This window comes from Manis pentadactyla, chromosome 8 (genome assembly GCF_030020395.1).
Source record: "Manis pentadactyla isolate mManPen7 chromosome 8, mManPen7.hap1, whole genome shotgun sequence".
Taxonomy (NCBI): Eukaryota; Metazoa; Chordata; class Mammalia; order Pholidota; family Manidae; genus Manis; species Manis pentadactyla.
In genome coordinates this window covers 82,342,516-82,356,567 of record NC_080026.1, presented here as the reverse complement: position 1 = coordinate 82,356,567, position 14,052 = coordinate 82,342,516, and the positions used below count along the sequence as shown (strand labels likewise).

The 14,052-nt window shown below is 38.4% G+C and overlaps 1 protein-coding gene across 5 annotated transcripts in view; it reads left to right on the top strand.

Moving 5' to 3' along the window:
• ANK3 (ankyrin 3) overlaps positions 1-14,052 on the top strand; it is a 331,543-nt gene that overhangs the window by 268,944 nt on the left and 48,547 nt on the right. For all 5 annotated transcript variants that reach the window (XM_057505891.1, XM_057505892.1, XM_036895053.2 and 2 more), the window contains 2 exons: positions 12,010-12,221; positions 13,511-13,718. In XM_057505891.1, the coding sequence (XP_057361874.1) occupies positions 12,010-12,221; positions 13,511-13,718 (420 nt within the window). The remainder of the gene's footprint in view (positions 1-12,009; positions 12,222-13,510; positions 13,719-14,052) is intronic.

Here is a 14,052-nt window from a genome sequence, read left to right as displayed (position 1 = left end):
GACTGACCCAGAAAGAAACAGAAAATCTAAACAGACCAATTACAAGCAACGAAATTGAAGCGGTAATCAAAAAACTACCCAAGAACAAAACCCCCGGGTGAGATGGATTTACCTCGGAATTTTATCAGACATACAGAGAAGACATAATACTCATTCTCCTTAGTTTTCCAAAAAATAGAAGAGGAGGGAATACTCCCAAACTCATTCTATGAAGCCAACATCACCCTAATACCAAAACCAGGCAAAGACCCCACCAAAAAGGAACACTACAGACCAATATCCCTGAAGAACATAGATGCAAAAATACTCAACAAAATATTGACAAACCAAATTCAAAAATACATCAAAAGGATCATACACCATGACCAAGTGTGATTCATCCCAGGGATGCAAGGATGGTACAACATTCGAAAATCCATCAACGTCATCCACCACATCAACAAAAAGAAGGACAAAAACCACATGATCATCTCCATAGAGGCTGAAAAAGCATTCGACAAAATTCAACATCCATTCATGATAAAAACTCTCAACAAAATGGGAATAGAGGGCAAGTACCTCAACATAATAAAGGCCATATATGATAAACCCATAGCTAACATCATACTGAAGAGTGAGAGGCTGAAAGCTCTTCCTCTGAGATCGGGAACAAGACAGGGATGCCCACTCTCTCCACTGTTATTTAACATAGTACTGGAGGTCCTAGCCACGGCAATCAGACAAAACAAAGAAATACAAGGAATCCAGATTGGTAAAGAAGAAGTGAAACTGTCACTATTTGCAGATGACATGATATTGTACATAAAAAACCCTAAAGACTCCACTCCAAAACTACTAGAACTAATATCAGAATTCAGCAAAGTTGCAGGATACAAAATTAACACACAGAAATCTGTGGCTTTCCTATACACTAACAATGAACTAATAGAAAGAGAAATCAGGAAAACAATTACATTCACAATAGCATCAAAAAGAATAAAATACCTAGGAATAAACCTAACCAAGTAAGTGAAAGACCTATACCCTGAAAACTACAAGACACTCTTAAGAGAAATTAAAGAGGACACTCACAAATGGAAATTCATCCCATGCCCCTGGCTAGGAAGAATTAGTATCGTCAAAATGGCCATCCTGCCCAAAGCAATATACAGATTCGATGCAATCCCTATCAAATTACCAACAGCATTCTTCAATGAACTGGAACAAATAGTTCAAAAATTCATATGGAACCACCAAAGACCCCGAATAGCCAAAGCAATCCTGAGAAGGAAGAATAAAGTGGGAGGGATCTCGCTCCCCAACTTCAAGCTCTACTACAAAGCCACAGTAATCAACACAATTTGGTACTGGCACAAGAACAGAGTCACAGACCAGTGGAACAGAAAAGAGACTCCAAACATTAACCCAAACATATACGGCCAATTAATATACAATAAAGGAGCCATGGACATACAATGGGGGAAATGACAGTCTCTTTAACAGATGGTGCTGGCAAAACTGGACAGCTACGTGTAAGAGAATGAAACTGGATCACTGTCTAACCCCATACACAAAAGTAAATTCGAAATGGATCAAAGACCTGAATGTAAGTCATGAAACCATAAAACTCTTAGAAAAAAACATAGGCAAAAATCTCATGGACATAAACATGAGTGACTTCTTCATGAACATGTCTCCCCGGGCAAGGGAAACAAAAGCAAAAATGAACAAGTGGGACTATATCAAGCTAAAAAGCTTCTGTACAGCAAAGGACACCATCAATAGAACAAAAAGGTATCCTACAGTATGGGAGAATATATTCATAAATGACAGATCCAATAAAGGGTTGATATCCAAAATATATAAAGAGCTCACACACCTCAACAAACAAAAAGCAAATAATCCAATTAAAAAATGGGCAGAGGAGTTGAATAGACAGTTCTCTAAAGAAGAAATTCAGATGGCCAACAGACACATGAAAAGATGCTCCACATTGCTTGTCATCAGAGAAATGCAAATTAAAACCACAATGAGATATCCCCTCACACCAGTAAGGATCGCCATCATAGAAAAGATAAAACAACAACAAATGTTGGCGAGGTTGTGGAGAAAGGGGAACCCTCCTACACTGCTGGTGGGAATGTAAATTAGTTCAACCGTCGTGGAAAGCAGTATGGAGGTTCCTCAAAATGCTCAAAATAGAAATACCATTTGATCCAGGAATTCCACTTCTAGGAATTTACCCTAAGAATGCAGCACTCCAGTTTGAAAAAGACAGATGCACCCCTATGTTTATCGCTGCAGTATTTACAATAGCCAAGATGTGAAAGCAACCTAAATGTCCATCAGTAGATGAATGGATAAGGAAGATGTGGTACATATACACAATGGAATATTACTCAGCCATAAGAAAAAACAGATCCTACCATTTGCAACAACATGGATGGAGCTAGAGGGTATTATGCTCAGTGAAATATGCCTGGTGGAGAAAGACAAGTACCAAATGATTTCACTCATATGTGGAGTATAAGAATGAAAGGTAACTGAAGGAACAAAACAGCAGCAGAATCACTGAACCCAAGAATGGACTAACAGTTACCAAAGGGAAAGGGACTGGGCAGGAGGGGTGGGAAGGGTGGGGAAAAAGAAAGGGGGCATTACGATTAGCATGTATAGTGTGTGGGGGGCACAGGGAGGGCTGTGCAACACAGAGAAGACAAGCAGTGATTTTACAGCATCTTACTACGCTGATGGACAGTGACTGTGAAGGGGTATGTTGGGGGGACTTGGTGAAGGGGGGAGCCTAGTAAACATAATGTTCTTCATGTAATTGTAGATTAATGATATAAAATAAAAAATAAAGAAAATAAAAAATAAAAAAATTCAGTGGTCTATCCATCTGTTCCGGGGGTTTTGTTCTTGTGTAGATTTTTGATTACTGATTCAGTTTTGTTGCTGGTGATTGGTCTGTTTAGATTTTCTGTTTCTTCCTTGGTCAGTCTTGGAAGGTTATATTTTTCTAGAAAGTTGTCCATTTCTTCTAAGTTATCCAATTTGTTAGCATACAGATTTTCATAGTATTCTCTAATAATTCTTTGTATTTCTGTGGTGTCTGTCTTGATTTTTCCTTTCTCATTTCTGATTCTGTTTTGTGTGTAAATTCTCTTTTTCTCTTAATAAGTCTGACTATGGGTTTATCTATTTTGTTTATTTTCTCGAAGAACCAGCTCTTGTTTTCATTGATTTTTTTCTATTGTTTTATTCTTAATTTTATTTATTTCTTCTGTGATCTTTATGTCCCTCATTCTGCTGACTTTGGGCCTTATTTGTTCTTCTTTTTCCTGTTTCAATAATTGTGAATTTAGACTATTCATTTGGGATTGTTCTTCCTTCTTTAAATAGGCCTGGATTGCTATATACTTTCCTCTTAGAACTGCCTTCGATACGTCCCACAGAAGTTGGAGTATTATGCTGCTGTCATCATTTGTCTCCATATATTGCTTGATATCTGTTTTAAGTTGGTCCTTGATCCATTGATTGTTAAGGAGCATGTTGCTAAGCCTCCATGTGTTTGTTAGCCTTTTTGTTTACTTTGTACAATTTATTTCTACTTTTATACCTTTGTGATCTGAGACGTTGGTTGGTAGAATTTCAATCTTTTTAAATTTACTCAGGCTCTTTTTGTGACCTAGTATGTGGTCTATTCTGGAAAATGTTCCATGTGCACTTGAGAAGAAAGTGCATCCTGCTGCTTTTGGGTGTAGAGTTCTGAAGATGTCTGTTAGGTCCATCTGTTCTAGTGTGTTGTTCAGTGCCTCTGTGTCCTTACTTATTTTCTGTCTGGTTGATCTGTCCTTTTGAGTGAGTGGTGTGTTGAAGTCTCCTAAAATGAATGCATTGCCTTCTATTTCCTCCTTTGATTCTATTAATATCTGTTTCACATATGTTGGTGCTCCTCTGTTGGGTGCATAGATATTTATAATGGTTATATCCTCTTGTTGGACCAATCCCTTTATCATTATATAATGTCCTCCTTTGTCTCTTGTTACTTTCTTTGTTTTGAAGTCTATTTTGTATTATACAAGTACTGCAACACCTGCTTTTTTCTCCCTATTATTTGCATACAATATCTCTTTCCATCCCTTCACTTTTAGTCTGTGTATATCTTTGGATCTGAGGTGAGTCTCTTGTAGGCAGCATATAGATGGGTCTTGCTTTTTTATCCATTCTATTACTCTGTGTCTTTTGATTGGTGCATTCAGTCCATTTACATTTAAGGTGATTATCAATATGTATGTACTTATTGCCATTGCAGGCTGTGGATTTATGGTTACCAAAGGTTCAAGGGCAGCTTCTTTACTGTCTAATTTAACTCACTTATGCTATTATAAACACAGTCTGATGATTCTTTATTTCTCTCCCTTCTTTTTCTTCCTCCTCCATTCTTTATCTGTTTGGTGTTTTATTCTGTACTCTTTGTGTTTCCCTTGATTGGTATAGTGGATAGGTGATTTTATTTTGCATTTAGTTAGCATTTAGTTGGTCTTCTTCCTTTGCTGTTGTTTTATTTTCTCTGGTGACAGCTATTTAGCCTTAGGCATGCTTCCATCTAGAGCAGTCCCTTTAAAATACACTGTGGAGATGGTTTGTGGGAAGTAAATTCCCTCAACTTTTACTTATCTGGGAATTGTTTAATCCCTCCTTCGAATTTAAATGATAATCTTGCTGGATACAGTCATCTTGGTTCAAGGCCCTTCTGTTTTATGGCGTTGAATAAATCATGCCATTCTCTTCTGGCCTGTAAGGTTTCTGCTGAGAAGTCTGATGATACCCTGATGGTTTTCCCTTTGTAGGTGATCTTTTTTCTCTCTCTGGCTGCGTTTAATAGTCTCTCTTTGTCTTTGATCTTTGCCATTTTAGTTATTATATGTCTTGCTGTTGTCCTCCTTGGGTCCCTTGTGTTAGGAGATCTGTTGACTTCCATAGTCTGAGAGACTATTTTATTCCCCAGATTGGGGGATTTTTTAGCAATTATTTCTTCAAAGACACTTTCTATCCCTTTTTCTCTCTTCTTCTTCTGGTATGTCTATAGTGCAAATATTGTTCCCTTTGGATTGGTCACACAGTTCTCTTAATATTCTTTCATTCCTAGAGATCCTTTTATCTCTCTCTTCCTCAGCTTCTCTGTGTTCCTATTCTCTTATTTCTATTCCATTAACTGTCTCTTCCACGTCATCCAGTCTTGTCTTAAATCCTTTCATTGTTTGTTTCATTTTTGTTATCTCCCTCCAGAATTCATCCCTTAGCTCTTGCATATTTCTCTGTAGCTCCATCAGCATGCTTAAGACTTTCATTTTGAAGTCTTTTTCAGGAAGATTGGTAATTTTGTTCTCACCAGGCCCTCTCTCTGGGATTCAAGGGATTTTGGACTAAGCTAGATTATTCTGCCTTTTCATGGCAATGGAAGTGATCACTGACAAGTGGAACATGTGTCAGCTGGGAGAACAAAGTCCCTTCCTGCTTGCTGATTGCCTTGCCCATCTTTGCTGCCTGTGCCGGTCAACCGCACACAGGGAGCAGCCTCTGGGTTAATCCCCTGAGCTACCATGGGCAGCGCAGCCCTCAGGATGGCCCAGGGCACTGGTGGGGTCACAGGCAAGCAGCGTGTGTTCTCCCATGAGAATAGTGCCCCTTCTTGCTTTCTGGACTCTGCACCAGTCTCTGCTGCCTGTGCTGGGCAACTGCACACAGAGAGCAGCCTCTGGGTTAATCCCCTGAGTTGCCATGGGCAGGCAGCCATCAGGATGGCCTTCGACACTGGTGGGGGTTGCAGGTGACCAGCACATTTTTGCTGCGAGAATGAAGCCCTTTGTGCCTTTCAGACTCTGTGCCAGTCTCTGGTGTATGTGCTGGACAACTGCAGGCAGGGGGCAGCTTCTGAGTCTGGCCCAGTTAGCTGCACACTGGGAGAACCGTCTGTGTGGTTGCTGTGGGTGGAGCTGCTCCCTGGCTGCTCAGCAGCAATGGTTGGTCAGCCAGTTTGCTTGCAGTGCCAGCAGGGGGAAATGAACGGCAGGCTGTTTATCACCGTGAGGGGCTTCAGAGCGGCATTGCCACCCAAGGGGTTAGGGCGCTTGAAGTTCCTTTAAGTTCCCAGCCTGCTGGACTGAGTGTGCCAGGACAATTTTGTCCACCTGTTAAACCTTTGTCCCTTTAAGACTTTTAAAGTGCCTGCTTTTCTTTTGTCCCAGGGCAGCAGGCTGTGGGAACCTGTTCGCAGTCTTAGTGTCGGATTTTGCTTTTCCATTCCTCTAATATCCAGTACACTGTGCAATGTGTGTCTGTGCTCCCAGTGCAGATTACTAGGGCTGGTTATTTAGTAGTTCTGTGCATCTACTCCCTCCCCACTCTGATTCTTTTCCTCCTGCATGTGAGCCTGGGTTGGGAGAGTGCTCGGGTCCCACCGGGTCACAGTTTTGTATCTTACCCTTTTCCTTGAGATGTTGAGTTCTTGCAGATGTAGATGTAGCCTGGCTGGTGTACTGTATCTTCTGGTCACTCTTTTAGGAATAATTGTATTTGCTGTATTTTCAAAATATATTTGGTTTTGGGAGGAGATTTCCACCACCCTACTCACCCTGCCGTCTTGAGCACCTTTTGTCCTATGTTTTTAATTCAGTTTGGGTAAACATCCACTAAGTAAACAGTAATTTCTGAGTTATAAACACATGGACATTTATAACAGACTTTACTGTGGATTAAAAAATAGGGAAACTAGAGTCACTTTTCACTTACAGTCTTTTTAATGAAAAAAAATAAAAACTTAAAAAAAGGTTTTTTTATTAAAAATCTATTAAAAGAACAAGCAACCATCTCTTTTACTGCATATATTTTAGAGCAAGATATTTAAAGAATTATGCAGTTATTTGGTATGAAATGTGAGTCTGATTGTTAATTGATTTCTTTGTTTAGTGGCTACTAGTTGAATACAAAGTCCCAAGCCTCAATATCAAACATTATTTAATTCTGAATTTGATCGTAATTACTTCAAATTTTTTGAAAAAATATAATTTTAATACACATTATCAGAATTTTAAATAGGATTAGAAGCCTTTGGTAAGGTGCTTGTGATGATGGGTGATGTGCCCCAAGTCGGGACCCCACCATAGCTGAGTGTTGAGAGCCCTTTTCTTAGTCCCTCTTTCTCAGCTGAGTCTTGTTACCTGTTTTCAGACATTCCACTAAGATCATTTCATTTTTGTATTTCAGTTCCCTTTTTTGAAAGTAAAAAATAGAGAAAAAAATATTCTTGAGTTAAATCTATATTAAAACACTAAATAGTCTATTGTATTATTTATCACATGTATGTATATTATATATATTATTTAATACTAGCATTAGTATTGTTACCCATGCAGTAATGCTTGGCTATACATTCATTATGATATATAATTTTCCTTTTCTCTTTCCCCTTTCCCTAATTTTTATGTAAATTATATGAATTTACACATAGGAATGTAAAGATGTGATTAGTCAATTGTAATCACATTATTTTTGACTTTTCCATTTAATATGCTTTGGAGATTTGTATAACAATACCTTGAGCCCATCCTTTTTAATACTGCCTTATATTCCATAGTATGAATGTATCATAATTTATTAAACCTCTGTACCATTGATGGCCAGTAAGATCTTGTGAGCTAATGATTTTATTACAAGATCTTAGATTTTCAGGTCAGGCCATAAGAAGTGAATAGTGACTTTACTAACTGGTTTTCACCTCCTCGTCTGCCTCCTTACATTTACTTACTACCTACATCATCTGTTTCTTTACTTATGCAGATTCAGCTGTAGCTTTTGAGAGATTATGCTGCTTTTTATAAGCCAGTATTTTAAATTTTGGTTTTTTTTTTTACATTTCTGTTGACTTTAAATTCTCAGGAAAAAAGTGAAAATATTTTAAGTTCACAAACACAATATAACCTGATTAAGAATATAGCTTAGTTAAAAAGTTATCTTTTCTCCATTTCATCATGCAGAGGTCTAGGAATTTAAGTAATTCAAGAAGGCAATGCATCTATGGTTCTGTTTAAGGAATGGTGCATGGGGATTCTAATGCCTAAAATTCTCACATTATTTGTTCCTCTGGGTTGAGGCTTATCTTTAAAATGCCTGTTAAGATTCATATTGAAGATGAATAATTAAGCAAATTTTTAATGGAGACAGATAAATTGCTAAAAGCTTTGAAACACAGAGAAAATACAGCACAGAAAATCCCCAAACACTGGCAAGTCCTAAAAGATGTCAGCAGTTGAGTGTATAGTTAGAAATCTGAGCTGCTCCATTTCCTGTTCATCTGCATCTGAGCTGTACACACTTGCTTTTTACTCAGGGTGGCTTTAATGCTTTATCAAAGGTCATGTAAGTATGGCCAGGCTACCTCCACTATAAAAAGTGGCAGTTTTTCTCAATCCATTGCTCTTACAGTTTCCAGGAGTGATACAGCTTTCTCTGACTCCTCACATACATACGTGCACATACCCACAACACTTACACACACACACACAGCTAAGAAGATGCCTCAGGCCCTCCAGTAGGTTCAGACTGATCTCAAGTAAACTTCATACTTACAGGTTACACAGCCTGTTACATGCAGTTAGGAAAAATGTTTTGTTTGAAGGACCTAATTTCATGGCACAGTCATCTTAGCTTGCTTGTGCTCTGTGGAGTCCTAGGCCATCTCTATAAGAACATAATCACAGCTGGAGGCTGAAGTAAAAAAGTCTACTTAGCTGCAGCTGATGTGTGGCAGAGCAATTTAGGCAAATGATCAAAACTTTGTCAGTTGCGACATGAGTTATGACTCTGAGAATTCAGACTTTTTTAAATAAGCCAAATTGTGGAAAGGGAAATATATCTGCTCTGTATGGAAAACTTTTATTTTCTGTCAATTGCTGAATAAATGAAAACTTAGCCAGAATATTTTTCTGAGCAAACTCTTTGGGTCTTTGCTGTTTGTCCATACCAACCTTCCTCCCTTTCTTTCTTTTACTTACTTACTCACTCACTCACTTACATTTTCCCCTTTGCTAAGGACTTAGTATTTAGGTTTGGACAGAGCAGAGGGGAAGGAGATAGTTAGGAAACAAAAAGGACCAAAATTCCAGTTCCATTTTTTATCTGGGTTGAACTGTATTTCTCTCCTAACTGACAGTTTGTTCAGTGCTTCCATCTCAGAGTTAGATGGTTCATCCTTAAAATGAGCTGTCACTGAGCCAGTTCCCTAACATCCGGGCTACCACTGTACACATTTCTGTTTGGCATAAGCCATGATCTCAGCCCTACATATCTGATTAAGGAGCAGACATATTCATAGTTAAGGGATGGTAGGACATGTGCTATTCTATCTGAGGTAAGAAGGGAGACTTATGTGAATAGCAAACAACAAAAATAAAACCAACACCCCTCCCTGAAGTTTGGGAATTTTCCCTTTATTTTGTAACAGGTTAAACCACCCCAATTACATAAACCCAAAAGTCATACTTCTTGCTCCTTTCCCTCTTCTCCCCTCCTCACCTCCATTTCCCATCCCTCAGAACCAGTGCTAATAGCCTAGAATGTTCAATTCTCTTACAAAAATAATACAAATGTGATCACATTTTCCCCTAGAAAGGATCGCACTGTGCATATTGCTCTGCACCTTGCTTCTCCTCACTTTATACACTCCACACGTCAGTCACCACCTGCCTGGTGCCCTCCTTCCCTCAGACCTCTCCTCTGTCACCCCTCAGAAAGGTGTTTCTGGACCATACCACTTAAATAAGAACCTCTGCTGCCCATGCCCACTCTCTGGTCACATTCTGTTTCCTTCCCTCAATTTTTGTCTTCATGGTTGTTTAGCGGTGTATGTCCTGCCACTGATAGAATGTAACCTCCGTGTGAGCAGTGACTTTAGTTTGTTCTCTGTTGTATCCCCAGTGACTAGGCCAAATGCTGCACATAGTGGGCCCTCAGTGAATAGTTGGTAAGTGAATGCATCAGAATCATCCTATTTACTAGCTGCAGGAATGTCTAGAGTGTGGATGTGTACTGACTTACCTAACTATTCCCTTACTGATGGGCATGCAGGCTCTTCAAGTTTTAGTCATTCTAAGCAGTGCTACTTTGCATGTGTTAGTCAGAGAGACGCCAAAAGTGGCATTGCTGGCTCCCAAGACAGGTGCATTTTCAGTTTAAATAGGTGATGCCCAATTACCTTGTCAAAGATTATTGCCATTCACTCCCCACCTGCAATGATTGAAAGCACCTGTCTTCTCAAAACATTCTCTGTACAAGATGTCACCAGTATTTAGTCCTACCAAGAGGTGGGTGTGGAGGGAGGTACCATTTAACTATCGAGTTTGAACATTTTATTGTATGTTTATTCGCCATTTTTCAGCCTCTGTGGGTTGGCTGTTTATAACATTTTGCCATTTCCTATTGGCTTGCCTGTCATCTCTGTAACAGGTGTTGGCCCTGTTGGTATGGTGGGGGCTGAGCTGTGTGTGGCTGTCCTCTCTCTCAACCTGCCTTTTGTCTTCCAAGTTTACTCTCTTGTCATACACACTTTACATTATCAGATAGCCAAAACTGCCTTTTAGGCTTCTGGGCTTCCAATTTTGAGTAGGAAAATTTGTCCTAACCAAAGCTAAAACATATTCTCTTGTTTCCTTGTAATATTTTTATTTTTTAAAGTAATTTAAGTCTCTTGTCCAGTTTGAATTTTTATTTATGATTTAGCTTTGTTCTTTCAAGTAGAATCTCAATTGTGTCGACACTACCTTTTAAAATAAACTATCTTTCCCCCACTGATATGAAGTTTAATACATGACTTTGACTCAAATATATTCATTTAAAAGATAATATATATGTAAGTAAATATATTGGACTTACAGTATACTATGTATGTGTATATATATATTTGTGTGTGTGTGTATACATATTAAATTTCAATCTATGTCTTGGTTCTCTGTTGCCTTCCTGAGCTATTTGTCTATTCTTATATATCTGTTTCTTAGATATTTATGTCTCTCTATATAACTGTTATGATACTTCTAAGTAGGTTTTAAAATCTTATAAGTTAAATTCTCCCTCATAAATCTATATTTCCAAAATACTCTTAGCTGGTCTCAAATACTTATTTTATATGATTTTTAAAATCACTTATTTCAATTAAACCTACCATAATTCTGCATATAGTCTGGCTTTTAAAAGAAGACCTGCCTGGCTGCACTCTGGGACATGGACTGGCATAAGGGGCGGTGAGTGGCAGGGAGCTGATGAGGAGGTGGGCTCAGTAGTCTAGGCAGGCTCTAACAGGGCCTGAATAAGGAGTAGCAAGGGAGCAAGCCACTCCAAAATAGAATCCCTGGACTCTGACTTTTAGGAATGAAGTACAAAGAAATTGAGTCAAAGGAATCAGACTACAAGACTGGGCAAACCCCTTCTCAGAGTTAGGACTACAAGGGAAGGAGGAATAGATTTGGAGATGGACAGAGAGGAAGATGCGTCCGTTTGTAGATAGGCTGAGTTTGATGTATGAGGGCCAACAGTGGGCATGCAGAAATTGGTAATGATATTAACCATTTGGGTAATATAAAAATATTTTAAAGAGGTTTTCAAGTAAACTTCCAGAACTTTTCAGATATACTTAAGTCCCTATTCATTTTCTTGTGAGGTCCTATTCTTTCCTCATTCCTACTTTTGGTGGCTTGAAGGCAGAAGGAAGTATCATTTCTTAAAGAGTAGAAAGTTGTCCATATGTTTAGATATTTGTTCCTCTTCAGTAGAAATGTTTGTTTGTAAATCCTGTCTGTGAATATCTTTATAAAATTTTTGCAAAAGTTGATATTATTTTAAGGCAAATTTTTATGATAAAAACTGTTTAGATGACTGAATGTAATTTTAATGATTAAAATTACCCAAGTTCATCTCAAGATATTGTGTAGAAAGGCTTATTCTAATGGCTTTTTCACTCATTTGTCTTTTCAGAACTTGATAGCCCAGAAGAGTTAGGGAAAAAGCGTATCTGCAGGATTATCACTAAGGATTTCCCCCAGTATTTTGCAGTGGTTTCCCGGATTAAGCAGGAAAGCAACCAGATCGGTCCTGAAGGTGGAATTCTGAGCAGCACCACTGTGCCCCTCGTCCAGGCCTCTTTCCCAGAGGGTGCTTTAACCAAAAGAATCCGAGTGGGCCTCCAGGTAATGTTCACAAAGAGTTGTTTTCTTTGGTTCATGTAGAAAGCATGTGAGCATCCTCTACTCTCGATAATTGTTGTCATAATTCATCCTAATGACATTGCTAATCAAAGCCTTAGGCCATCTTGGGAATGATTAACCCTTTTACAAATAAAAAGCCTTAAGAACCAAGTTAATTTAGTGGCTTATTAAATAAGGAACACGTTTTAGGGTTTTTTTGCTTAAAAGTTGATTTTGGATCACTTGGTTTCTGATGAAAGGTCTTTTTTTTAACCATATATTATTGGTCTCAGTATGTGTAGCAGCAAAAGCATGAAAAAGCAAATATACCATTAAAGAAACAATCCATATTTGATTTGGTTTATACTGTGGCATATCATAAAAATCAGTAATAGTGAAATGTACAAGCTTTCAAATTTTGGCTTGATTTAAGTAAACCATAAATACTGAGTTTTATCCATACCAGTTGGAACTTGGTTTGGAAAGCTGACTGAAAATCTTGGCAAGAATGGTCTTTCTTACATTTATTTATTTCAGTTAGACCTTAACCAGTACTTTTTTACTTCCTGAATAAGGAAAATAACCTAAAGCCACTTTCTTTGTGTTAATTAATAAAGTAATTAACAGTTTAACCAAAAGTTATGTTCTTTTTGTGAGACTGGCCTCTCTTGTCTGAGAAGTTGAGTTTCTCAAGAGTCGAGCACTCCAGTCTTAGGAAGGCCTTCAGAAACCACCTTCCATTTCAGTGGTGTGAAGTTCCCTTCAGCCATCTCCCATACTAATTACTGTACCAAATGGTAAAGAAACCATACGGAAGAAGTTAGGCTTAGTAGACTAGAATGGAAATCCTCTGAAATCTTGAACACCTTTTTTTTTAACCTAACTAAAAACTTCAAGTTTTACATGGGTACAGGTTGCTTTTATAATGTTTTACTGAATGTCCTGCATAAGTTTAAAACACACTGAACCCAATATTTGTTGCCCTTTACTTAGGATTAGACTAAGAGGCTTCTCTGCTGTGAGATCTGATTCCCTCTTTTAGACAAGGCCATGCTGTCTGTGTTCTTCTGGGGAAATAGTTGGGCTCACTAGTTCAGGTTACAGTGTTAGGCTATTTTGGGTCTTGTTTATTTGTTTTTTAACACCTTCCTGAAATAGAAAGGCTGAAGAAGAAAGACTTGTCTTTGTTCTTATTGTCTAATTTTGAGTATTTTTCCTCCTCACTTAAAAAGTCAACTTTATAATGAGAGAAAAATGTCCACTTTCATTTAAGATTTTTTCTTCATCTCTAGGCCCAACCTGTTCCAGATGAAATTGTGAAAAAAATCCTTGGAAACAAAGCAACATTTAGCCCGATCGTCACTGTGGAACCAAGGAGGAGGAAATTCCATAAACCTATCACAATGACCATTCCGGTACCCCCGCCCTCAGGAGAAGGCGTAGCCAATGGGTACAAAGGGGACACCACTCCCAATCTGCGCCTTCTCTGCAGCATCACAGGTTTGGTTAAGTTGTTTCTGTGTTTGCTATTGATGCTAGCATGTCTGTACAAAGATATAAATCCACGAAACATCCATGCCAACATTTTAAGACTAGAAAAAAAAATTTACTTCCCTGTCACCTCATCTCTATTATCCCTGTAATCATTTCCTTAACATGCTGATATCATGACTCATTTAAAATTCAGTGATATCATTTTTTCCTGCTATTAAGTGTAGTAACAATAGCACCCTTTTAAGGTTACTGAAGTCCTGTTGAATCTACTTGAGCACCTAGGTAATTTCTCTGACCTAGACGGAGGTTGCAGAGCTAGCAACACCCTTAGACACTAGGA